Source organism: Oryx dammah, unplaced genomic scaffold, assembly GCF_014754425.2.
Source record: "Oryx dammah isolate SB20612 unplaced genomic scaffold, SCBI_Odam_1.1 HiC_scaffold_3, whole genome shotgun sequence".
Lineage (NCBI taxonomy): Eukaryota > Metazoa > Chordata > Mammalia > Artiodactyla > Bovidae > Oryx > Oryx dammah.
Window position 1 is genome coordinate 14,991,054 of NW_024070187.1, and position 27,657 is coordinate 15,018,710.

General features: G+C 39.8%; 1 protein-coding gene across 2 annotated transcripts in view; it reads left to right on the forward strand.

Moving 5' to 3' along the window:
* Positions 1–27,657, forward strand: part of ELOVL6 (ELOVL fatty acid elongase 6) — a 148,636-nt gene that overhangs the window by 114,717 nt on the left and 6,262 nt on the right. For both annotated transcript variants that reach the window (XM_040237469.1, XM_040237470.1), the window contains one exon: positions 17,588–17,739. In XM_040237469.1, coding sequence (XP_040093403.1) covers positions 17,588–17,739 — 152 coding nt within the window. The remainder of the gene's footprint in view (positions 1–17,587; positions 17,740–27,657) is intronic.

The following is a 27,657-nucleotide window of genomic DNA, read 5'->3' on the forward strand; positions in this document are numbered from 1 at the left end:
AGACGTAGATCTCGATGTTGAATGGGAAATTTTTATTGTCCTGAAAGCTCCTTATTTTCCAAAATTTTTAAAGATTACCCTGATTTAAAGTGAACAGTTCCCCTTTGTTAAGAATAGAGAAGAAATGATAGGTTTTGCTCTAAATTTCCAAACCTAATAACCAGATCAGAAGGTATACGCTGGTTACTTTATCTACACTGTTGTATTCATCCTCACAACAGAAAATACTCTTCTAGGGAGGTCACATTTTTCCAGATGAGATGAGTTCTTTGGATATTTCAAATAATTTAGAACTTTCATAATTCAAAAGCATTTTCCCATAGGAATAATTTTAAACACAATAAATATATACCCAAGAGTAACTTTTCATCATATCTAACTTTTGTTTCTTCATTTGAAAGTTCTTGGTTTCTAACACATTTTTCTGTTCTACCACTAACCCCTCCACTTAATGACTACTCAAATAGCATTGTTATAATTTATCAACAATGATTGTTAAACTGACAGCCCCCGGTAGTCACCAAAATCACCACTAAGACTTCTGAGATACCTGAACGAAAAAGTGGTTCAAAAGATAATGACCAAAGCTCTGGGTATTTCTGTTCCTCATTGATGTGGTGCACCCGTGGGCAACACTGTAAAGGTAGTTTAAATCAGGTCCACCAGCTTTGAAATTGTATGATTCTTGAGTGTAGTTTAGATGTGGGGAATTCATATTCCTTCAAATTTCACATATTAGGTACATCCTGATTGATATCATATAATACATCAGTATTTCACAATTCATGATCCAAATCTATGTAAAATGCATCTACGTTGCTATTTTGCTTAGAGTGATGAAGAAATTTACCTTACAGCTTATAGGTGACAGGACCACATTTAGTTGGTCTGACTCAAAAACCCACACTGTCTGCTCAATGCCATGCTAGTCACGTAAAAGTCCTCATCCCAGAAAGACTTCGTGAGTAGCTTACATAAGAGGGGGAATATGATCTTAAGAGCCAGGGAAGGAGGAGAAACAACTGTTTCTTAAACTGCATCAAAACATCTGGAATGTCTATTAAAAATTCCCAGTTCTGGGTCTTCGTCCAAAGCTATTAAATTGGCACCTCTGGTGGTAGAGCTTGGAAATCTGCATTTTTTTATTGACCTCCATGGTTTACTGTCATTAAAATTTCTGTGTAATTTCAGGGCTCTTGAGACATCACCCTATCCCCTAATCCGAAATCTAGATAACTCCCCTCTACACACACACACACATAGCCCTACACACACACTGGCAATAGAACAGCAAAAGGCTTTCAGAAGATGTTCAGTGTGTGGTGAGCTGCCCTACAGGGGTGACAAACTGACTGCCAACGCCAGCACGCTTGATCCTTACTCATGCATTCTTACTGTGCCTCTGCCTTTCTACAGACTTTCTCCAGCACCCTGGAGTATTCACTCAGGTGCATTATATCACAATCAGCTTCCTGGTCGCCCAAAAGCCATCTTGGCAGAACTAGGGGAGGCAAAGCCAGCCCCCCCTCAACAGTGTCTCAGACCTCCACTATGACTTCCTGTGAGGGAAATCTCTCCCTAATTCTGGTTTCTCCACCCCACCCCCCTCCGCTCAACATGCACACGTGATTTGCCAAGTCTTGCATTCCTGTTCAGTCTGGATTATCTCTCTTGGCTGCCACATCTGGCCTCAAACTCAACACTACCTGAACCTGTTTAATGGAAAATGTTCACAGCCAGTCCCTGAACTCAAAATTTCACCATGGGGAATATATTGCCAGGAAATAAATTCAAACAAGGAGAGGCTTCCTGTATAATGATATTTATGGTGGCATTATTGGCACTTAAATAAGCAATATAGAAAGAAATAAGAAGGGAGTGGTAAGTTACAGTGCAAACATCCGGTGGAATCATGATGCAGATATTAAATAGGGGGTTCAGGAAAACTGGGTAAATATGGGAAAATTGCTGATGATAAGTTGGAAATGTACTTAGGCAGGCTGCTCTGCTTGGGTACTCTAAGTTCAACCATGAATGGAAAGTGAACAAGACTGGAAGGTAATAAAAATTATAACCATTGTGTTATGTTTATAGGATCATGATTGGTCTTTTCCTCTGTATTTTCTGAATTTTCTAAAGTCTATCTGCTGTAATTATTTATTTATCTTTTTAATAAAGCTTATCAAACTTTGCAATCAGGGTGGCCTGATTTTGTCCTATTTACGAGGCTCAGAGGAGAGAGTAAGCTTTGACTTCACCCTCATCAGGCAGCTCTCTGCTCAGGTGACAGCTCCAGTGGATCTTCCAGCAGCTTCCTCACTCCCTCTGCAGCAGTGCTCCATTGCACCCCTCTGCTCTGACCTCTAGAAGTCAAAGTGTCCTGGGGCTCAGTTAGGTGCTCTGTTCCCCTCTATTTCAGTTCTCTCCTTAAGGGATCTCACCTTATTCAGCCCATGTTTAAGTATCAGATGACTCTTATACTGAAGTGTCCAGCCCTGATCTCTTCCCTAAACTACGAACTTCCCTTCATCCAAAGCTACACCTTCACTTAGAAGCACACCTTCACTTAGATGTGCATACGGTAGGCATCTCCTGTCTTACGTCCTTAAACAGAGGTCTGGATTTCCTCTCCACCCATGCCCCACTATGACTTAACTAACATGCAGATAAGTTAATTATTAGGTCAAGTCCTCTCTAGCTAAGTACCTGGCATCATTATCTATTCTTGTTCATCAGGCCAGAAATCTTAGTCTTCCTCCTTGTTATTTGGCCCCACTCACAGTGGTCCAGGGCATCCTCTCAGGTATACAGATTTGTCTGCTGCTTTCTGTTCATATCTGCTGTGACCACCTCTCTCATTTGGAAATAGAAATACAATATCCTTCTAAATGTTCCCCCTGGTGGATTTCTTACATAATCATAAATTATCATTTAATATTATTCATAATTACACATTAGTCTTCATTATATATGATTATCGATTTTTTAAGAATTTGTTTATTTATCTGGCTGTATCAAGTCCTAGCTGCAACACCCAGGATCTTCGTTAAGTCACGATGGATCTTTTGTGATACAGCTGGGGCTCACAGACTCCCTAGTTGTAGCCTGGAACCTTAGTTTCTTTGAGACATGTGGGATCTTAGTTACCCAATCAGGGATCAAACCCGAGTCCCCTGTATTGCAAGGTGGAGTCTTAACCACTGGACCACCAGGGAAGTCCCTATGATTAGCTATTAATGTTACATTAATTATTGTGGTTGTCTTTGATTGTATTATAGTCTATTCTTTGCACAATGGTCTGAGTGATCATTAAAAACATATATCAACATTGTGTCACTCCCTTGCTTAAAATCCATCAATGTCTATGCAGTGCAGTTGGAATGTTTTATGACGTTGATTGTTAATTTTTAATATTACTATCACTGTGACATATGAACTCCCCAAAGGCCCTACCAGTGCTGGGCCTGTCCACCTGTTGAAGCGCATTTCCCTCCTGCCTCTGTCACCTCCCAGCCTCACACCACAAGCACGCACAGCTCACTCCTGCTCTGCTGTCACCTGTCCCTGTCACGTTCTCCTCCAGGTCTTGGCCAGAGTGGCTCCTTTTCATCAGTTCTCATATCACTTTTTTTTTTTCTGTAAGCCTTTTTATTTGAGATATTCATATATATTCAGAAAAATGCACAATAATTAATGTAGAACGCAATGATTTTTCTTTTAACAAAGTAAACTCACTTGTGTAATCCCCACCCCAGTCAAAGTATAGAATATTACCAGCACCTCGGAAGTTTCCCTCTGTCCCCCTTTCCAACTTTTATCTCTCCAAAAGTAACTACCAATCTGACTTTGCCTGTGTTTGAACTTCACATGAACAGGATCACACAATGTATATCCTTATGTGTCCAGATTCTTTCATTCATTACATTTGTGAGAATCATCCATGTTTTGCATGTAGAAGTTGTTGCTTTGCTCTTATTACTCTATAGTACTTCATTTATTCATTTATTTTACTCTGTGGTAGGTTGACATTTGGTCTTTACTGTGTAGATATTATGAATAATGCTGTTGTGAACATTTGAATACTTGTCCTTTAGTGTGTACTATGTTGGCATTTCTGCTCAGTTTTTACTTAAGAGAGGAATTGCTCAGTCAGAGGGTTTGGCTTAAATATTTTCCAAAGAGTTTGTACCAATTTAAGTTCGCACCAACAGCATGTGAAAATTCCAGTTGCTCCCCATTCTCTCCAACCATTGATATTGTCCCTTTCTCTTAGCTTTAGCAATTCTGATGGGAGAATTAGTTGTTTCTTTATGGTCTTTATTTCTTTTGAAATAAATCAGCTGCCTGGATGGATTAAATCTCCAGGGACATTTTTGTTTTTTCCTACTGATGTTGTGTGTTTGTCAGCAGATCATAGGAACTTTCACACCATGAGGAATAAAAAGGTAGTAGTATTTTTAAATGAATAAACCTAGGTAGAAACAATCTGATAAAATTAAATTTTTGTAAAGGGATATATGTGCAATGATTTTACTTACATTGAGTGCCAGATTCTTGTCTCAGGATTCAAGTAAGGATTATGAACTCTGATATTTACATGAAACAATACCAATGGGTTCCTTAATCTGAAATTTCTATGAACCTCCTAAGAGGGTTTGTTGATAATGGTTGAGTTCATTATGATTCTATAATGAAGACCATAAAGAAGGCTGAGCATTGAAGAAACGATACTTTCAAATTATGGTGCTGGAGAAGACTCTTTCTTGGACAGCAAAGAGATCAAACCAGTAAATCCTGAAGGAAAACCATCCTGAATATTCACTGGAAGGATTGATGCTGAAGCTCCAATACTTTGGCCACCTGATGCAAACAACTGACTCATTGGAAAAGACCCTGATGCTGGAAAAGATTGAAGGCAAGAGGAGAAGGGGACGACAGAGGATGAGATGGTTGGAGGGCATCACTGACTCAATGGATATGAGTTTGAGCAAATTTTGGGGGTTAGTGAAGGACAGGGAAGCTTGGCATGCTTCAGTTTGTGGGGTTCCAAAGAATGGGATGTGACTTAGCAACTGAACAACGAGAATGAAAACTTGATACATCCTATAATATATAGTTATATATAGTATATTATAGAGAAGCGTTCTGATTTCATCCTCCTCCTCCTCATGTTTTGTAGCATTCCTATCCCAAGACATTTGTACTAATGTTTATTTCTCTTTCTTTCCTCCAACCACTCATCACTGATTCTTCACCTCTAGTGATAAATGCATTCAGTTTATGGCTGCAAGTGCTGAGTCATTTATCAGCAGTCTCTTAACTCTGGTGTTGATATTGGCTGTGACTGGGCAATTTGAAACCAGTCTGTTCCATGTCCGGTTCTAACTGTTGCTTCTTGACCTGCATATGGGTTTGTCAGGAGGCAGTTCAGGTGGTCTAGTATTCCTATCTCTTGAAGAATTTTCCATAGTTTGTTATGATCCACACAGTCAAAGGCTTTGGCATAGTCAATAAAGCAAAAGTAGATGTTTTTCTGGAATTCTCTTGCTTTATTGATGATCCAGCAGATGTTGACAATTTGATCCCTGGTTCCTCTGCCTTTTCTAAATCTAGCTTGAACATCTGGAAATTCTTGGTTCACGTACTGTTGAAGCCTAGCTTGAAGGATTTTGAGCATTACCTTGCTAGCATTGAAATGAGTGCAATTGTCTGGTAGTTTGAGCATCTTTGACATTGCCTTTCTTTGGGATTGGAATGAAAACTGACCTTTTCCAGTCCTGTGGCCACTGCTGAGTTTTCCAGATTTGCTGGTATATTGAGAGCAGCACTTTAACAGCATCATTTTTTAGGATTTGAAATAGCTCAACTGGAATTCCATCACTTCCCATTAGCTTTGTTTGTAGTAATGCTTCCTGGAGAAGGAAATGGCAACCCACTCCAGTACTCTTGCCTGGAGAATCCCAGCTACAGTCCATGGGGTCGCAAAGAGTCGGACACGACTGAGCGACTTCACTTTCACTTTCAATGCTTCCTAAGCCCGGCTTGACTTCACACTCCTGGTGAGTGGCCTCAGCATGGTGGTTATCCAGGTCATTAAGACCTTTTTTGTACTTCTTTTGTGTATTCTTGCCACCGCTTCTTAATCTCTTCTTCTTCTGTTAGGTCCTTGCTGTTTCTGTCCTTTATTGAGCCCATCTTTGCATGAAACTTTCCCTTGGTAGCTCTGATTTTCTTGAAGAGATCTCTAGTCTTTCCCATTCTGTTGTTTTCCTCTATTTCTTTGCATTGTTTGCTTAAAAAGTCTTTCTTATCTCCTTGCTGTTCTTTGGAACTCTGCATTCAAATGGGTGTATCTTTCCTTTTCTCCTTTGCCTTTAGCTTCTCCTCTTTTCTCAGCTATTTGTACGGCCTCCTCACAGCCATTTTGCCTTGCTGCAATTCTTTTTCATTTCATGCATCCATTTGTCTAATGGATTTTTAGAACAGCCCAACAAAAGGAATTGGGCATAGAGAACAGAAACTTATGGCTTATGTCTCCTCCCTTTCTTATGGGTAAAACATGATCTCATGTAATTTTAGGGCTCAAATCCTAAAAGACATTCCTAGTCCCCAGTTTTAAGGATGTGGAAAGCTGAGCATCATAGTTACTTTTCTCTTCTTTCCTCACTTTCTTTCTTTTTTGTTTCAGTTTTTGGGTCAGGGGAGAGACCATGTATACAAATAATATTACATATCATTATTCAAGTACTCTCCCAATGAAATTTTCATTAATCATCTCTCAGGTGGAAAAAAAAAAGTTTGATTTCTTCTTGCAGTTGCAAACCCTAGTTAAGACTGTGCAATGGAATTAATGGGTCAGTGCTATTTGTCCTGGCACTGGAGTTACCATTGCCTAGTAATTTGGGAATATTCCAAAAGAGATTAAGAGTTTTCTCAAAGGAACAAAGCTTTCTGTAGAAACAAGATATGTAACCACTTTTGTAGTTCTGGTGAGTTTTTTGCTTCAACATTAATTTTTACTATGCCCACATTTATTTTCAGGTTCTTTTTAGTTCATTCAAGTCTCTTTCTTTAATTTTCTGCCATACTTAATTAGGATCATTAATCGTAAGACTTTATCTCATTTTTCCCATCTTAAAAGTTCAGGAATCAGCACATTGTTCTTTCCATATGTTGGCGACAGTCAATAAACCTTAGTCATGAGCAAGTCTCCACTCACCCAGGCATGAGTTAGATGGCATCCCATCAGTGGTGAAATTCAGGGAGAAGAGCTGTCACCTAGGACAACAGTGATGCAGAGACAGGCATCTGTCTTCATCAGTTACCTGGACGGCTTCATCCAAAGGCTCGTGGAATAGGGAGTGGAAGGCAGTCTGCAGGGTGAAGTCTCCAGGACACCCCTAATTCAGAGCCAGCACTCATAGGTGCTTCCACATCCAAGATGCCAAGTGAATTGGTATGAGGTGGGTCCTGGGTATTAGAATTGTTTTAGCATGCATCTTGATGACTGTAATGTCCATGAGAATCACTATACTAAATGAAAGCCTCCTGGCAAGTTCAGGGTCAGGTCTGGGTAAAGGGCAAAGGACTGGAGCTATAGTCAGAAGATTCTGCTATTTAATAACTGTAATCTCAGGCCAGTCCCCTGCCGTCTCCATACCTATTTCTCTCTTTGTCTATGTAACCATGAAGGTTACATACCACACCATAGTGGTACCACATGAAGTTGTTGTGAAAATCAAATTTCATAATGTAGGGACTCAGTAAATTTCTTTAAATGTGAAATACTATGCCACCATCTAGTTAAACACTTGTTAGCCAGAACTGAAGCTGGTTTCATGTGGCTTACCTTCTTATATATTTGTACATCTCACAGTCTATGTATGTATAATCTTTTTTAAATGTATACAACCTGGATCATCCTATAGAATATTCTGTTCCTTATATTTTTCACTTAATCACCACATATCCTGGAGCCCTTCTATGTCAACACCTAAGGCAAATGTACCTGGTATATTTTATTGCTATATTGTTTTCATTGTAATTAATTTAATCATTTCATGTCAGCTATATTGAGATGTTTATATTATGTCTTAGCCATCTTTTTTTTTTAATCAATTTTTTAAACTGCAGTAACATTGGCTCATAATATTTTACAAGTTTTATGGGTATCGAAAGTTGCTGGTCGCTCAGTCGTGTCTGACTCTTTGCCACCCCATGGACTGTAGCCCATCAGGCTCCTCTGTCCATGGGATTCTCCAGGCAGGAATGCTAGAGTGGGTTGCCGTGCCCTTCTCCAGGGGATCTTCCTGATACAGGGATTGAACCTGAGTCTCCTGCATAGCAGGCAGATTCTTTACCATCTGAGCCACCAGGGAAGGCCCCTGGTAGTGGGTTGGCCAAAAATTCATTCGGATTATTCCACAGGATTTTACAGAAAAACCCAAATGAACCTTTTGGCCAACCCAGTACATAACATTTTTACTTCTGTCTACCTTACAGCTTGCTCAACAGCAAACTTCTGGTATCTGTTACCATACAGTAGATCCCCTTTATCCATTTTGCTCTCTAGTAATCAATACCTTCTCTCTTCTGCATCTACGTGTTTTTTTTGTTTGGTTTGATTTATTCATTTGTTTTGTTGTTAGTTTATTAGTTTTCTCATATTCTACATATGAGTGAAACAATATGGAATTTGTCAGTCTGACTTTTTTCACTTACCTATTCAACCACTTCAGGGTCCACCCATGTTGTCCCAAATAGCTTGGTTTCAAAAGTTGTGTATATTTTCAGTTTTGATAAATATATATATGTTGTTCAGTCGCTATGTTGTGTTTGACGCTTTGTGACTCCATGGACTGCAGCATCCCAGGCTTCCCTGTCCTTCACCATCTCCTGGAGTTTGCTCAAACACATGTCCATTGAGTCAGTGATACTATCCAACCATCTCATCCTCTGTCAACCCTTTCTCCTCTTGCCCTCAGTCTTTCCCAGCATCAGGGTCTTTCGTAATGAGTCAGCTCTTCGCGTCAGGTGGCTAAACTATTAGAGCTTCAGCATCCGTCCTTCCAATAGACTATTCAGTTGCAAACTCTAGTTAAGACTGTGCAATGGAATTAATGGGTCAGTGCTATTTGTCTTGCACTGGAGTTATTGCTGTCCTAGTAATTTGGGAATATTCCAAAAGGGATTCAGAGGTTGATTTGCTTTAGGATTGACTGACTGGATTAGTCTCCTTGCTGTCCAAGGGACTCTTGGGAGCCTTCTCCAGCACTACTGTCCAAAAGCATCAATTCTTTGGTGTGTAGCCTTCTTTATAGTCCATACATGATTCCTGGAAAAATCATAGCTTGGACTATACGGACCTTTGTCTGCAAAGTGATATCTCTGCTTTTTAATACACTGTCTAGGTTTGTCATAGCTATTCTTCCAAGGAGCAAGTGTCTTAATTTCATGGCTACAGTCACCATTGGTATTGATTTTGGAGCCCAAGAAAATGAAATCTGACACTTTCCACATTTTCCCCATCTTTTTGCCGTAAAGTGATGGGACCGGACTCCATGATCTTAGTTTTTTGAATGCTGAGTTTTAAGCCAGCCTTTCAGTCTCCTCTTTCACCTTCATCAAGAGGCTCCTTAGTTCCTCTTTACTTTATGACATTAAAATGGTATCATCTGCATATCTGAGGTTGTTGATATTTTCCCCAGCAATCTTGATTCCAGCTTCTGAGTCATCCAGCTCAGCATTTCACATGATGCACTCTGTATATACGTTAAATAAGCAGGGTGACAAATATACAGCTTGGACTTATTCCTTTCCCAATTGTGAACCAGTCTGTATTTCATGTCTAGTTCTAACTGCTGCTGCTTGTCCTGCATACAGGTTTCTCAGGAAGCAGGTAAGGTGGTCTGGTATTCCCATCTCTTTAAGACTATTCCACAGTTTGTTGTGATCCACACAGTCAAAGGCTTTAGCATAGTCAATGAAGCAGAAGTAGATGTTTATTTATTTATTTCTTTAATTCCCTTGCTCTTTCTATCATCCAGCATATGTTGTCAATTTGATCTCTGGTTCCTCTGCCTCTTCTAAATCTAGGTTGTACATCTGGAGATTCTTGGTTCACATACTGCTGAAGCCCTACTTGAAGGATTTTGAGCATAATCATGCTGGCATGTGAAATGAGTGCAATTGTACAGTAGTTTGAACATTTTTTTGGCATTGCCTCTCTTTGGGATTGGAATGAAAACTGACCTTTTCCAGTCCTGTAGCCATTGCTAAGTGTGCCAAACTTACTGGCATATTGAGTGCAGCACTTTAACAACATCATCTTTTAGGATTTGAAATAGCTCAGCTGGAATTACATCACTTCCACTAGCTTTGTTAGTAGTGATACTTCCTAAGGCTTACTTGACTTCGCTCTCCAGGGTGTCTGGCTCTTGGTGAGTGACCACACCATCGTGGTTATCTGGGTCATTAAGAGCTTTTTTGTACAGTTCTGTGTATTCTTGCCATGTCTTCTTAATGTCTTCTGCTTCTGTAAGGTACTTGACATTTTTGTCCTTTATTGTGCCAGTCTCTGCATGAAACTTTCCATTGGTATCTCTAATTTTCTTGAAAAGATCACAGATCTTTCTGTTTTACCCTATTTCTTTGCATTGTTTGCTTCAGAAGTCTTTTCTTTCCCTGCTATTCTCGGGAACTCTGCATTGAGTTGGGAATATCTTTCCCTTTCTCCTTTGCCTTTTACTTCTCTTCTTTTCTCAGCTATTTTTAAGGCCTCCTTAGACAACTACTTTGTCTTCTTGCATTTCTTTTTCAAGAAAAAAAATATATATGCATTACATTATACAGTTTTAATATCAACTTTCTTGATCCACAAGAAACTTCAAACTTGCTAATGGAGATATGCAACTAAATATCCAAGTCAAGAGCAATCAGTCACAGCTATAAATAACCACTCAGTAAAAAAGTGAAATTGTGCACTCTGAATTGTTAGTGAAGGAGAAGTAGAGAAAATAAATTTTAAAAAACTACATTGTGTGGGGTTGGCCAAAAAGTTCGTTCTGTTTTTTTCCATAGTATTGTACAGGAAAATATGAAGGAACTTTTTGGCCAATCCAATACATCCCCATTTTACTGCCTGTTTATTGGACAAAAAAAACCCTGCAGACTTTGACTTGTTATATTATTATTGGAAAATGTGTTTGTAGCAAGGAACAGTCTAGACCAAACAAAAGGAGACATTCTCTATTACAGATACGTGTCCTCAAGTGTGGAAAGGTGGGTTGTCGGTAGAGACAAGATACTGATGTGGAGGTGCCTTCATTCCCTGTCACAAGCACTGTAATATTTTGGTTCTCATTGATTTGCTTTAACGTATTCAGGGATCATTGAGTATTCTTCCTATTCTGGAAACTGTCAGAGTCTAGGACAGTTGTCAGAGTCTGGCTCAGTCGGTAAAGCGTCTGTCTACAATGCAGGAGACCTGGGTTCGATCCCTGGGTTGGGAAGATCCCCTGGAGAAGGAAATGGCAATCCACTCCAGTACTATTGCCTGGAAAATCCCATGGACAGAGGACCCTGGTAGGCTACAGTCCATGGGGTCGCAAAGAGTCGGACATAACTGAGCAACTTCACTTTCACTTTAAGATAGTCTAATGGCAGTTAAAGTTTGTTGTCAGGGAAATCAGTGGCTTCGCCCTTGTTTACCAAGTTGCTACTGTTAGATGAGCCATCCCCATTTATTTGACAACTGATAAGATCTGGTAAGTATTTTTTCTGATGACAAATACAAGTGTAATGAAACATTTTTGTTGCTCAATACTGGAAGGGATTGCACCTTTGGTTGTTGAGTTAGCAGGGGTTATGGGGGCGAAGGAAGGGAGACCAGGGTGGTTGGCACTGTAGAATAAAAAATCTTTGAGAAACCTTGTTTTGATCCCTAAATACATTTAAGTTGAGGGCCAAGAAGGAAGCAATGCAAAAGTGGTTTTATCAACTCTTAGTGTTCATGTAGAAGTAATTGAAAGTATTATATTTATACCCAAGGCTCTTTATTCTTAGGGTAGAATTCTGTAATTCTTATAGTCATTATTGAGATATTCCACTTTGACTTCCAGAAGGCACTAAAATTGGAAGATTAGAATACAGTTATTCAACTTTTTCTCAGGTAAATACATAGTCAAACCTCATGATCACAGCATGGGTTTGAAAGATTAGCCATATTGCTCAAGCTTTTTTAGAAGGGCCCCCAGTGTTTATACCATGAGTTGTTTCTGTCAGAATTTGAAATTTGTTTATATTATATATATGTTTATTACCACTTATAATGAGCTGTAGAGAGTCTCTCTCTGCCCCAGTGGATTATAATATCTGATACTAGGTGGATGGTGATGACATAGATGTTGATTCAATAAATGATTCCGTCTTTCTTCACCAGTGCCTGTGTGTCATCCACGGGCAGATCAGGGAGGTGTCCTGTATCTCAGTCTCATACTCAGAAGTTGCAAGCTAGTGCCACCGTGATTATTCAGCATATCAGTTGTAAGTAGGTGCCTATTTTAAAATATATTTTTTAAATTGTCCGTCTAATACCAGCTTGCTATCCAGTAGTCAGGCATTGCAGAAATCTGTGTACGGTACAAAATAGAAGGTTCCCATCTCCATCCCCAGAGTGTCACAGTAGGAGTCCAGTGGGCATTCTTGGCACCTCCTTGAGTACATGCTGTGGCAAATGGTAATGATGATGAAACAGGCTTCTTCTGGGCCAGAAATCTAGAACATCTGATTGAGAAGAAGCACCTTAGTTAATCAGGGCTGTGGTTTCTTCCCGATCTTCCTGCATTGTGTCTAATAGGACCCAGTAGCTGAAGCAGGGCAGGAACATCTACCTCCATTGAGCTCTCCCCCCCTCTTCCATTAACTGTTCTAATCAAAACTAGACTCAGGCAAGAAAAATTATGTATTTCTTTTAAAAAAATAAAAGGATCCTGGTGTGACTTTACAGCTGGGAAAAGGATGTGATGATGTATGTAGTCACATGCCCCCATTAAATACAATGGCCCATACTCTTTGCCTCTTTGAAACCCTAGATTTACAATCTTTATCATCTGATCAAAAGGTAAATTTCCCATGAACCAGGAGCTTTTCTATACCAACAATCTCTTCTTTCTGTTAGCAAATGCCCATAACACTTAAGAATAAAACACATAATAACATGAATAATCATCAGTTCAGTTCAGTCACTCAGTCGTGTCCGACTCTTTGTGACCCCATGAATCGCAGCACACCAGGCCTCCCTGTCCATCACCAACTCCCAGAGTTCACTCAGACTGACGTCCATCGAGTCAGTGATGCCATCCAGCCATCTCAACCTCTGTCGTCCCCTTCTCCTCCTGCCCCCAATCCCTCCCAGCATCAGAGTCTTTTCCAATGAGTCAACTCTTTGCATGAGGTGGCCAAAGTACTGGAGTTTCAGCTTTAGCATCATTCTTTCCAAAGAACAGCCAGGACTGATCTCCTTTAGAATGGACTGGTTGGATCTCAGTGCCAATCAAATTCTCCATTTATCAATTTCCTTGACTTCCAATTAGGACAATTTCAATTAAGGATATTTAGCCTTAACTGGAGAAAGTTAAAAGTGATTTTCAACACTAAAGGACAGACGAAGTAAAGCAGCAATGATAATAATAAATAGTAAAAAGATAATAATAGTATAATAATTTATTCAGCACCTACATATGAGAGGCTGTGTGCTAACTAAATACCTTACTTATATTGTCCTATAAAATTTATAGAACTAATGTACAAATTAGGTATTAATTCAGATGAATAAAGTCTGAGAGAGGTTAAGTAGTTTGTCTAGCCATGAAACTAATGAGAGCTCTGTGATTGGAATTTGCAACTCTAATCTATGGGTATCGGCTCAGTGGTCCGGGCACGTGGCCTGGAAAGTGTGTCAAGATTGGTAAGAATACTGTCTGCCGTGAGTATGAATAAGGACTGGGAATAGCCAGATATAAGCTGTATATTTGTCTCTTGCATCATATCAAGATGATGTAAATTATGGAGGGGAAAAAGCCTCCTCCCTTAAAGTACATGTTGGTGAAGTCTCCCAGTCTAAGAACCCTGTGCCCACTTATAACAGAAAGCTGCCTGGTTCCAAAGTGCACGGTGGCTGAGATATGCCAGGGCCAGAGGTACTGGTTTCCCACAAATAACAATCAGCCCATTAGCCAAGCAGCTCCCTGACGGCTCCCCGGCAATGGCATTGTCATATCACAACAAAGCGCTTTTGCCCTCAGACACATGCACCCGACGGCTGGCACTGAGGTTTTCCCTGAAAAATGCACTGTCCTCTGTTCTGAGTCAGCCTTATTGTTCAGAGCTTAGGGTTGAGGCGCATGTCCCGATATGGGACAATAAGATGAGCTACGGACTTGTTGCCAGTAATATTGTGGGTCACTGTGAGACCTAAACTTTCAGTTCTGCAGTGCTCTGAAATGACCTCCCCTTCGTGCCCTCCCCTCAGAGTCTGGATACCTATTTAACCCTAACTCAAATGCCACCTCCTCTTCCAGGACTACTAGCAGCAGCCAGTGTTAGAGTACCCATTCTTGTCACCCTAGCACCTGGAACATTGCCAATGGGTATTTAACAAGTGAAAGAATGAATAGCTGTGCCAATACTTAGACTATTGGGTATAGTTAAACTACAGTGACTTTTGAAACTCAGAAAGATAAACAAAGTCATTATTCCAAATCTCCTTTCCTTGGATCTACTATGGTCATGTCTGAAGCACATAGTCTAGCAGCAAAATGTGGTGGAGGAAGGGCTCTGCTTCCTGGGTGTGCTGGGCGAGGCTCAGCAGGGAAAGACATGGTCTCTACAATGCATTGATTTTTCAGAAAAGTCACAGATCTGGGGCCTCAGGAGCAGGGACTGATACATCTTAAAGTATGCAAAGTGTGTGTTTCTTTGCTTTCAACTGGTATAGAAATCACTGATGTGTCTCCCACTGACATATCTGTCTGTGAAAACCAGCTAACTGATACAGTAGGTGGTTCACCAGCAGCATCTGTGACCAAGACATATTTGATAGCTACAAAAGGTTAACCAGTGTTCAGAAGTTTCCTGAAAGTAGGATGCTCTGGGGTCTAAATAATAAAAAGCAGGCCTGCAAATGGCTTATACAGGAAGGAAGCTGTACCCCCAAGCCAAGAAGTCTGGTGGTAAAGTCACTGAAAGATGGGCGCATTCAGCAGGTCAGTCACACCTTGGAGGGATACTTTGAGATCCTCTCTGACTGAACTTTATCCTCAAGGGAGCTTCCTCCTGGTGGCAAGACATCTGCTGCTCTTCCAAGTAGTATGTGCTAATGAGCAAGGGAAACTTTCCCCAGAAGGCCCCCAGCAGCTCTCTCCTCACATCATATTGATTAGAACTGGGCCATCGTCCACCCTAACAAATCACTGTGAGAAAGGGAAATGGGATTACTAAACCTTGCTTAGGTAATTAGGATTTACTCCTAAATTGTAGATAAGATCGCCTTCCTGGAGGCAATCATGATTTGAGAGAACCTGGACAAAATCAGAGTTCTTTTCACATGGAGAAGGAGGAAGGGACTTGGTCCCCAAATAGACAACCAGAAAGTCTCTCTGTAGGCTCAGTGGAAGTACTATATCCATTTTTGCGTACTACCTTCCACAGCAGCAAATCAGTCCCCAATTTGCTAATAATTTGGTGATGGTGGCAACTTTTCATATGAAATTTAGCCATCGTCAGGTGGAATAAAGACAAAACAGGAAAAATCAATTCAGGTTAAGACAGAAAATTCTGCATTATTTGACAGTACCAGTGAAATCCAACTCCCCATTCTCGAATTGGGACAAGTTTATTGACTAAAGGCTTTTAGGTCATTCCACCAGGAGGGGACATTTCTTTGAGACAAGAGAGTAAGAAGAGCAGCCTTCGAGTAAACACAGAAAAAAGCTCCCCAAGAAGAGGAAATATCATATGCACAGGTCCTAAGGCAGAAAACTGGAAGGATCGGAACTTGTTGGAGTGATTGGCTCACAGGAACAGGAAGCGGGTGGCAGGATGCAGGGGTAAGAAGGACAGGCCATCCAGAGTCTTGCAGTTTCTATTAGGGAGTTGGGGGTTACATTCTGTGTTCAGCAGGAAGACACTGAAGGATTAAACAGGGATCTGCAACTGTAAAATCATACCAGTAATCCTATGCAGAATGGTTTTATGTGTTGGAAAGAGTAACTCTGTTTAAGGTAGGCCATATGTTATTAGAGAAGCTGCTTATAGAGTCCTCACTTAATTAATAGGCAGTTGCCAAGAATTCAACTTCATCACCTCTATTCTCTGCAAAGCTGGCCTTTAGTTCTCGCTGGTGGATGCATGTTTGTGGATGAGGTAGCCAAGTGGAATGACTTAGTCAAGCAACACTGAAGACGTTTTAAATGCTAAAGTGATTCAGTTATACATACATATATATGTATATGTGTGTGTAGTTCTTTTTCATATTTTCCATTATGGTTTATTATAAGATACTGAATATAGTTCCCTGTGCTATACAGTAGGACCTTGCTGTTTATTTTTTATATAGCAGTGTGTGTCAGCTAATCCCAAACTCCTAATTTATCCCTCCCCCAACCCCCTTTCCCCTTTGGTAACCATAAATTTGTTTTCTATGCTGACTTTGGAACCTAAAAACGGAATGCTATCAGAAAAAAAGATGGACAAACACATCTCTCCCATGATCAGTCAGCTCTCCCTTCACTCATGCATGTGGCTTGTGAACTCTGGGACACATGTCTATGGGGTTCACACCATGATGGAGCCTGTGTGTTCCAGTTGACAAGTCCTCTCATACTTCACTTACGTCGCTGAGCTCAACACACTCCAGAGCTCTCCTGTTTCTTCAGCAGTTCCATGAGAACAAGTCCACGTGTGAGTTTACTTCTCAACCGTGATCTGACTTTTTCAGCACTTGGAGCTCCTCTGACTACGCAGAGACAGATACATTACAGGGCACTGAAGAACAGTGTTGGCACAGTGTCAGGGCCTAGTTCTGGGAGCTCGGGGGGGGTGAACCTGGATGCACTGCAGGGTTGACAGTAGAGCTCAGCCTTCTTCCTCTGGCTTCTGTGAGAAAAAAATGGATTAGAGAGATTCAGGGGAACAGAGGCAGGGGATTTGGAGAATGATTGGGCAAGGGACAGAACTGAGATAATTCCAAAAGTTTTCAGCCAATTCCCTCTCATCCCCAAGGGATAGTTCTCAAGTTGAAACACTAAGGTGATCGGAGTTCTTGAGCTCCTGCCCTGGGGGATCTAGTCCCCTTTTCCATGACCTCTTTTTGGAACATGGATGAAGAGTGAAGTGGCATGGCCTTCAGAATAAAGCTCTGAGCAGTTTTCTTGCTCTTAACAAAGCATTTTTAAATGCTTCTGGGTAAATGCAAATGATTGTGATGCAGTTTTGCCTATTTCTGCCGATGGCAGTCTTCTACTATGGTTAATGTCAGACATGAAATTATTTTCCTGAATATTGTTTCTTTTCTCTTTTCATTATGAAGTATATTCGGTGCTCTTCGAACTGGTGCTTATATGGTGTACACTGTGATGACCAAAGGCCTGAAGCATTCAGTTTGTGACCAGGGTTTTTACAATGGACCTGTCAGCAAATTCTGGGCTTATGCGTTTGTGCTAAGCAAAGCACCCGAACTAGGTGAGTGTCTTTTCTCCTTCCATTTCCTCTCCCACCCTCACCCCTTTGTAGTTACATATGCGTAATATTTATTGAAAAATGAACAAAGAAATAATTTGAAGGTCCTATTTTACTGGTTGCAGGAAAATTACAATAAGTGAATTTGCATTCTTAACTAACTTCTGTTATTTTTGTTCTTTTCCCTCCTTTTAAATAATTGTACCTTGTGTGTATCAAGAGCCAAAAAGTTTATATAGAATGTGCATGGATCCAAGCCTCACTGAAAGCACAGTTCCAGGGGCTAAGAACATCTATCTAGCCCCTTCTCTGAGACCTTTAACAGCTGAGCTCATATTAGAATATTGGGGAAAGTTAGCCTTACAGCTATTTCCCAGTCTCACAGCAAAGTGTATGTTCAGCTCTGGAGTTTGGATACAGACTAGGACATTCAGCCTTTGTTTGGGTAGCCTTATGTTCTCATTCACAAAATATTAAGGGTTAGTTTCTGATGTTGTTTAATTTTAATCAATTGAAGAAATAGGCCTTAGAGAAATGTAATTCATCTTCTAGAAATTAGTCCAAAATTCTGGTACTAGATAGATAGGTAGATTCCTAACAGTTTTTGCTTTAACTCTTTAATAGTCTTGAATATAAGTGTGTCACAAGTTAACAGACAGTGGAAAATCAAGTAGCAAGGGCTTTTTTTTTTTTTTTTTTAAACACAGGCACAGTTCCCCAGAAAAAGGGAGCCACCAGTGATAAAAAGATCTGAGTTCATCTATGAGCCATGCTGGCCAGAGTCTCACAAATTGGTCCACATCCTTAGGGGACACCTGTGCATCCTCTGGGTTTCTTAATGTTTTATCTATAATTAAGAATTGGCTTATTTAGTTCAAAATTCTTATCTATCGATTGTGTTCCATCTCCTGTTTCTCCTGAAAAGGGGGTTGGAAGTTGTAATTTCAAGTTACCTACAGTGTTAGCTATCGAGTCTTTCTGAAAGGTTCCCCTGGTCTGTATCTGTTCACAGAGGATATGATGTGTCTCTGATGTATGCATCCTCTGCCTCTAGCCACTCTGCAGCAGGAGCTCTAATCTGCTGGCAATTGGTTTGAACTGTTGGTTTGACCACTTCTTCCCAGGTCAAAGACACGGGAGGAACAGCAGGGAAAAACTTCAGCACTCACACACACAGCCGATCAAAAGTCTTACAGTGAAATGCATTAGTATGGACTCACTGGTTTATTCCTTTAATAAATTTTTAAATTTTTTTATTGAAGTATAGTTGATTTACATGTTGCCATACAGTAAGGTGATTTCTGTTATTTCTGCTGTACAGTAAGGTGATTCTGTTATTCATACACATTCTTTTTTTATACCTTCTTTTTCATTATGGCTTATCATAGGGTATTGAATATATGAATAGTTCCCTGTGTTCTACAGTAGGACTTTGTTGTTATCCATTCTATGTACAATAGTTTGCATCTGCTAATCCCAAACTCACACTTCATGCCTTCCCTGCTTGCCCCCTTGGTACCCTTGGGTTGTTTCTCTATGTCTGTGAATCCATTCCTGTTTTGTAAAATTCGTTCATGTCATATGGTGGATTCCACATATCAGTGATATCTAACGGTATTTGCCTTTCTTTTTCTGACTTATTTCACTTAGTATGATCATCCCATCCACACTGCTGCATATGGCAGTATTTTATTTCTTATGGCAGGGCAGCATTCCACTGTATATATGTGCCATGTCTTTATTCATTTGTTGACAGATACCTTAGTTGTTTCCATGTCTTGGCTATTGAGAATAGTGCTGTTATGAACATAGGGGTTGCATGTATCTTTTTGAATTATAGTTTTGTCTGAATATATGCCCACGAGTGGGATTGCTGGATCATGTGGTAGCTCTGTTTTTAGTTTTTTAAGGAACTTCCATACTGTTCCATAGTGGCTGTAATAACTTACATTCCCACCAACAATGTAGGAGGGTTCCCTTTTCTCCACAGCCTCTACAGCATTTGTTATTTGTAAACGTTTTAATAATGGACATTCTGGCTGGTGTGAGGTAGTACATCATTGTGGCTTTGATTTGCTTTTCTCTAATAAGTACTGATGGTTGAGCATCTTTTCATGTGCCTACGGGTCATCTGTATGTCTTCTTTGAAGAAATGCCTATTAGGTCTTCTGCCCATTTTTCAATTGGGATGTTTGTTTTTATTGTTGTCAAACTGTATGCACTGTTTGTATATCTTGGAAAATGAGCTCTTGTTGGTCATGTTGTTTACAAATATTTCCTCACAGTCCATGGGTTGTCTTTTTTTTTTTTTTTTTTTCCCTATGTATGTTTTCCTTTGCTGTGTAAAAGCTTGCAAGTTTAATTAGCTCCTTTAATTTCTGCTTTTATATCTATTGCCTTGGGAGAATGGCCTTAGAAAATATTGGTAAGATTTACATCAGAGAATGTTTTGCCTATGTTCTCTTCTAAGAGTTTTATGGTATCATGTCTTACATTTATGTCTTTAAGCCATCTTGAGTTTATTTTTGTGTATGGTGAGAGGGTGTGTCCTAACTTCACTGATTTATTTATGAAGCTGTCCAACTTCCCTAACACCCCTTGCTGAAGAGATTGTCTTTTTCTTACCCTTGCCTCCTTTGACAAGTGCGTGTCCTTTAATAAACTTACCATAAGCATCTACCATGGGCCATGCATTTAAAATGCTGAAATGCAATTGCTGCTTTATCAAAAAGAGAAATTTATCATATGAATTTTTTTATGAACCAGGCCCCCAGGCAGCTATTTTTTAATATTTAGATTAGGACCACTAGCTGAAAAGTCTTACACTAGAGAAGTGTTTTTCAGACTTGGAGCTACAGACAATGCCTAAAAGCCAACAGATGTGTTTTTTAGGAATTTCAAAATTCTGTGAGGACATTTTAATTTTGTATTTTCAGGTATAGATAAAAGATTGTCTACATTTCTCATAGTGATTTTTTTATTTAGAGTCATAGAGTCTCTGCTATGAGTCAGACTAAAGAATTATTCAAATTGAGAAATATATCCCTTTGACTTTTACTTTATTCTGTGTAAGTATCCTTATGAACTGCCTCCCCACCTTTTTGATAAAGAATTGTCTATAGATACATGAATACAGTAAATGCATGAACCTTGATTCCCTCTGCATGCCATCCCTGAACACCTTTACAGTTTCCCCCTCCCTACCCTCAGAAAGTACTTTCTTGCTTGCTTTAATCAGGAAAGGTGCCTCTATGCTTCTGGCCTTTAGGCCTCTAATTGCAAAGGAGCTACTTCAGTCTTGGCTTCTAGGAATGCATTTCCCTGCCAGGGCTGCTTATCTATGTTCTGAGTTTTATCCAGTTGTGTCTGAGGGACTGGAGAATAAAAATAGCTCCTTCTACCTTTTGAAAGAGTAATACATGGCAGAGCCACACCAACCCATTCATAGTGGCCATTTTCCTTCAAAGGCGTGAGTAGCTCTGTGCTGTCTGTCCTCCCAGCTTCTACTCTAGATGGACACCTGAGTCGTAAGGTTAGGATCTGTGGATGAGAACTGCATCACTCAGGGGTATTTGTGCTATAATCCTCTGTCTTGTTGGAGTGTTGTTGGTCCTGAGGAGGGTAGGGCAGTCAGTCACCTGTCTTTATTAATCTAGGCTCGAACATACCACTCCCTCCTGCCCCAATGTAGACCTTGTAATTAGACACAATTCTGCTCCCTCTTGAGGCCCAAAGGAGCTGTACTCTAGTTCCTTATGCCACTGGCTTGATAATCACTTTGCCTGGAGAAGCCTCATTCACCACAGCAGTTTATAGGCTGCATATCAAACAATCCATTCCTTCACAGTTCAAACAAGGGATTGAAGTGCTGTCAGTGGGCTAAAGAGTTGAAAAATAAATCCTAACTTGATGCAGCTCTTTAATGAGGGTAGTGTGTGACACCAATTCTTCCTGTGGTTTCAAATCCATTATACAGATATTTTCAGTCTTGAGTACCCTTTTCCAATTTTCAAAAAGACTTATTCCCTTTCAGATATCCTGGATCTTACTTGATAGCTATCTTCCCAAGGTAAACCGCTTCATCAAAATAGATCCTAAACCAGCTCGCCTAGTTTAGTGAACATGTGTGCTTTAGATGGCTTTTTGTTGGTTTGGGAAGTTAAATTCCTTCCCTGTAAAACACTCTAAGAAGACCTTGTCGCTACTATTTAATTAAGAAAGCTTCATTCATTTGGATTATTTAGAATTTTTCTTATTTTTTAGGTTCCCAGTTCTGCTTTCAGTTCTCTATTCTGAACTTCCTAATGTATAGCAGAAAGAAAAGGTCTTGAGAGAGAAAAAAGAACAGTTCTTCCATGTTCAATACTGAAAACTCAATTTTCCCACTCCCAAAAGGTGCCTGCCTACAGTTTTCACTAAAGTGTTTTTTTTTTATTGTGGCAAAGCATATGTAAAATTGGCCATTTCTAGGTGACAGGCCTGCTGCCTTATGGGCGTTGGCATTGTTGTGCAACCATCACACCATCCACCTCCAGAACTTTTATCTTCCCCAGCTGAAAACTCTGTGCCCATTAAACACTAACATTCCCCCTTCACTGGACTTTTAACAGCAAGAAGGGTTTCTGTCTCAGCAGAGAACAATGAGCTCATTTCAGTGAATTCCACAGCTATGGTCTACTAGAACAAGTGAGGGGAAGAGAGCCACCAACCTGCTTTGTATGCCAAAATCTTTGACTGACTACTGTTTGAATTATATTAAAACCTGCTGAGATTTTGTTTTGTTAAAACTTGGAAACATCTGCTCTGAGTCTAGGTCCTTGCTCAGTTGAGCTCGTCATTGTTTTTGAAACTCTGACTCAGCGGAGCTCCCGCTAACTCTGCAAAGAGGGGCGCAGCCATCTGTAACAAACCACACACCCAGTGGGCGCTCCATCTCTTGGCGGCTGGGGCTTCTGCATGCTCGTGAACTTCTCCAGAGCTGCACACAGGGCTGCATTTGACAACACATGTGCAGCAGGCATAGTTCAGGAGGGATACTTAGATCCCGGATCACCATGCTCTGGCTTCAGGCTGGCTCTTGACTAGAAAATAGCCAAAGCAAAGGTTAGACTGCGGTAAAGAACATGAACCAGAGGAAGCTAAAATATGTGACATGGCCAAAATATTCACAGGTCAGAAGATCCACTGCTTATATATGGCCAAAATTCTTCCCATAATGCCCACAGGACCTTTGACCAAGAAAGATTGGTTGTCTGACACTGCATTCACAGTCTCAATATCTTTTGTTTGCATTTCTCGGTCACTCTGTAGCTTTTGATAGGCCTGGATGTGGAATGCTATCAGTATGATTGGCTCACAACAAATTAAATGAGTTATTGTGTAGTTTTTCCCAGAGGAAAAATAATTCATAATTCCCAGAGCTGCATGACTGGTGCATCTCAGCTGTGATATCAGAAGAACCATGAGAGGTCTCAGGGCATCCTTTCTAGAACCTCATTCAAGGGAAACTCCCCTTCTCTGGGTTGGTGGCCTGCCTGTAGACAGTAACTTTGATATGGAATGGGAGCCCTACTCCTGAGAGATTCAGGGCCATTACTGGAAGATTCTCATCTTCTTTCTCCATCTAATCACCCTGTATAGCTGTTCTGAGAAAAACTGTTATGTGTATCTAAGTTAATTTCATTTTGGAGATCTCATGGCATGACCTTTGCCCCCACCTCCCCATGTTAAATGAAAACACCTAGTATGTCTTATATCAAGCCAGAGACCCCCGCTCAGACAGGAAGAACACAATATTATTCCAGATTTGTAGCTTCTATGTTAGCCCATTCTCATGATCTGTGTTTTGTCCCCTTCCACTCTTCCCACTCAGACTGTTCTTTAGACAATAAAGTTTTAATATAAAGGTGATGACAGAGGTAAAATTAAATCTAAGTAATTTAAAAGGATAAAATGCTCATTATTTTATGGCAAATAATTATGTTTGAATATTGTACAGGCTTTATTTTAGTTAATACTTAGAGACTCAGAGTCTCAATTACAAATAAATAAATTTGCTTTTAACATACAATTCCTTGGAAATTCGACCTTGTTTCTGCTGTGAACAAAGATAAGTTGAAATTACTGTGTCTATGTTATAGTCCATAGAAGGAAGGGAGGCGCAGAGTAGTAATTACACAGAAATAGTGGACCTTTGACAAGCACACAAAAATAGCACAGATTAAGACAAGTAAGTAGACACCAGGTCTCCTAACACTAGTTGTCTCCTTTTAACATACAACTGAGAGTTACTGTCACCATCGATCATTATTATTCTGTCTGACATTTATAGGTTTAATATGTCAAACATCTCACAATAGAGAAGACTTCAAAGAAAATTTTATAAAAGTTTCAGAAATGCAGCAGCTGGAAACTTCCTTTCTGTTCTAAACAAATAAGTAATAATGTTGGAGTTTGCTTTTTCTTTTTTTTCATATTCTTTAGGTAGTAGCTGACTATGTGTTTTCTTGAAGAATAGCTGATTTACAATCTTGTTAATTCCAGGTGTACAGCAAAGTGATTCAGATTTTTTGTTAAAAATTTTTTTTTCCATTATAGTTTATTACAAGACATTGAATACAATTTTCTACGCTATACAGTGAATCTTTATCGATTTTATGTATAATAAATAGCATGTGTATCTATTAATCCCATTGCTGTTGTTGTTCAGTCGCCAAGTTGTGTTTGACTCTCTGTGACCCCATGAACTGCTTCCGATCAGGTGGCCAAAGTATTAGAGCTTCATTTTCAACATCAGTCCTTCCAATGAATATTCAAGGTTGATTTCCTTTAGGATTGACTGGTTTGATCTCCTTGCTCTCCAGGGGACTCTCAAGAGTCTTCCCCAGCACCGCACTTCAAAAGCATCAATTCTTCAGTACTCAGCCCTCTTTATGGTCCAACTCTTATATCCATATATGACTACTGGAAAAACCATAGCTTTGACTATATGGACCTTTGTTGGCAAAGTGATGTCTCTGCTTTTCAATACACTGTCTAGGTTGGTCATAGCTTTCTTCTAAGAAGCAAATGTCTTTTAATTTCATGGCTGCAGTCATCAACCGCAGGATTTTGGAGCCCAAGAAAATAAAATCTGACACAGTTTCCACTTTGTCCCCATCTATTTGCCATGAAGTGATGGGACCAGATGCCATGATCTTAGTTTTTTGAATGTTGAATTTTAAGCTAGCTTTTTCGCTGTCCTCTTTCACCTTCATCTAGAGACTCTGTAGTTCCTCTTTGCTTTCTATCATCTGCATATCTGAAATTATTGATATCTCCTGTCAATCTTGATTCCACTTGTGATTCATCTAGCCTAGCATGATATACTCTGCATATAAGTTAAAAAAGCAGGGTGACAATGTATAACCTTAAGTTACTCTTTTACCAATTTTGAACCAGTCCATTGTTCCATGTATAATACTAACTGTTGCTTCTTGTCCTGCATACAGGTTTCTCAGAAGGTAGGTAAAATAGTTGGGTATTCCCATCTCTCTAAGAATTTTCCACAGTTTGTTGTGATCGAGACAGTCAAAGGCTTTAGCATGGTCAACGAAGCAGAAGTAGATGAGATTTTTTGGAATTCCCTTGCTTTGGCTGTGAACCAGCAGATATTGGCCATTTGGTTTCTGGTTCCTCTGCCTTTTCTAAATCTAGCTTGTACATCTGGAAGTTCTTTTTTCACATACTGTTGAAGCCTAGCTTGAAGGATTTTGAGCTTTAACTTGCTAGCATGTGAAATGAGTGCAATCGTACGGTAATTTGAACATTCTTTGGCATTGCCCTTCTTTGGGATTGGAATGAAAACTGACCTTTCGGATCCTGTTGGCCACTGCTGAATTTTACAGATTTGCTGGCATATTGAGTAGAGCACTTTCACAGCATCATCATTTAGGATTTGAAATAGCTCAGCTAGAATTCCATCACCTCCACTAGCTTTGTTTGTAGTAACGCTTCCTAAGGCTGACTTGACTTCACACTCCGAGTGACCATACCATCATGATTATCCAGGTCATTAACTGTCATTTTAGTACAGTTCTTCTGTGTATTTTTGCCACTTCTTCTTAATCTCTTCTGTTAAGTCCTTGCTGTTTCTGTCCTTAATTGTGCCCATCTTTGTATGAAATGTTCCCTTGGTATCTCTAATCTCCCATTCTAGTATTTTCCTCTGTTTCTTTGCATTGATCACTTCAGGCTTTCTTATCTCTCCTTGCTATTCTTTGGAACTCTGCATTCAGTTGGGTATATCTTTCGCTTTCTCCTTTGCCTTTAGCTTCTCTTCTTTTCTCAGCTATTTGTAAGCCCTCCTCAGACAACCATTTTGTCTTCTTGCATTTCTTTTTTTTGAGGATGGTTTTGGTCACCACCTCCTGTACAATGTTACAAAGCTCTGTCCATAGTTCTTCAGGCATTGTCTACCAGATCTAATTTGATCTCTGGTTCCTCGGTCTTTTCTAAATTCAGCTTGTACATCTGGAAGTTCGTGGGTCATGAACTGCTATAGCCTAGCTTGAAGGATTTTGAGCATAATCTGCTAACATGTGAAATGAATGCAAGTGTATGATTATTTGAACATTGCTTGGCATTGCCTTTCTTTGGGATTGGAATGAAACTCCTAATTTATCCCATGCCCTGCTCCCACTTTTCCCTTTGGTGACCATAAGTTTGTTTTCTATGTTTGTGAGTCTGTTTTGTAAATGAATTCATTTGCATATTTTTAGATTCTACGTATAAGTGATATCATTATAATATTTGTCTTTGACTTCACTTATGATATTCTCTAAGTCCATTCATGTTGTTGCAAATGGCAATATTTCTTTTTTATGGCTAAGTTATATTCCTTTGTGTGTGTGTGTGTGTAGTAGTTGTTGTTTAGTAGCTAAGTACTGTCCAACTCTTTGTGACCCCCATGGACTGTAGCCCACCAGGCTCCTCTGTCCATGGGATTTCCCAGACAAGAATACTGGCATGGGTTGCCGTATCACATTTTTATCCATTCATCTGTTGATGGACGCTTATGTTGTTTATCATGCTTGTATGAACATTGGAGTGCATGTATTTTTTTGAGTTAGAGATTTTGTCTTTTTACGATATATGCCCAGGAGTGGGATTGCCAGATCATATGGTAGCTCTGTTTTTAGTTTTTTGAGGAACCTCCATACTGTTCTTCATAATGGCTGTACCAATTTACATTCCCATCAATCTTATCTTTTCTGTTTACTTAAGGTCCCATCAGAACCTTAAGTCTTTCCAAGATCCAACATTGTCTGACCTTCCTTTGTACCCAATGTTTTAGGGCATCCTTGAAGAATAAGGGATAAGACAAGGGTAAGTACTAATTCCCCTTGTGGTTAATTAAATTTCAGAATAAGAAGAGGGACCACCTAGTTACCCTTGTTATACAAAAAGAAATCGAGGTCACCAAAGGTCATGAAGGATATTGATTTTTCTCATATCTGAAAACCACAGAGATAGGAAAGAGAATGAAGCATCTGCCACATAAATCCTGCTTTTGTCCCACATCCCAGAGTTTGTTGTTCTGGTACTTGTTAATGGAACTGGGTGTATTTGTTACTGTGCCTGCTCTTCATCTATTTTTATGTAAGTGTTCTAAAGTATATTTTTCAGAATCCCTAGGCTTTTCAGAGAATCATTATCATCTACTTACATGAGCACCGTTCTTGCTTCTATAACATAAATTCTCTACCTTAGATATGAATAGTGGTCTTTTGGGTAGCAAGAATAGCTCAGATGGGAGAGTCAGACCAAAGAAACAATAGTCTTTTTCTTCAAGGGGTTAATGTTACTGAGATTTTGGATAATCCTGTAAAGCATTTTCAGAGTTAATTCCACAAGAAAATGTCATTCTCAGTTTTTTATCAC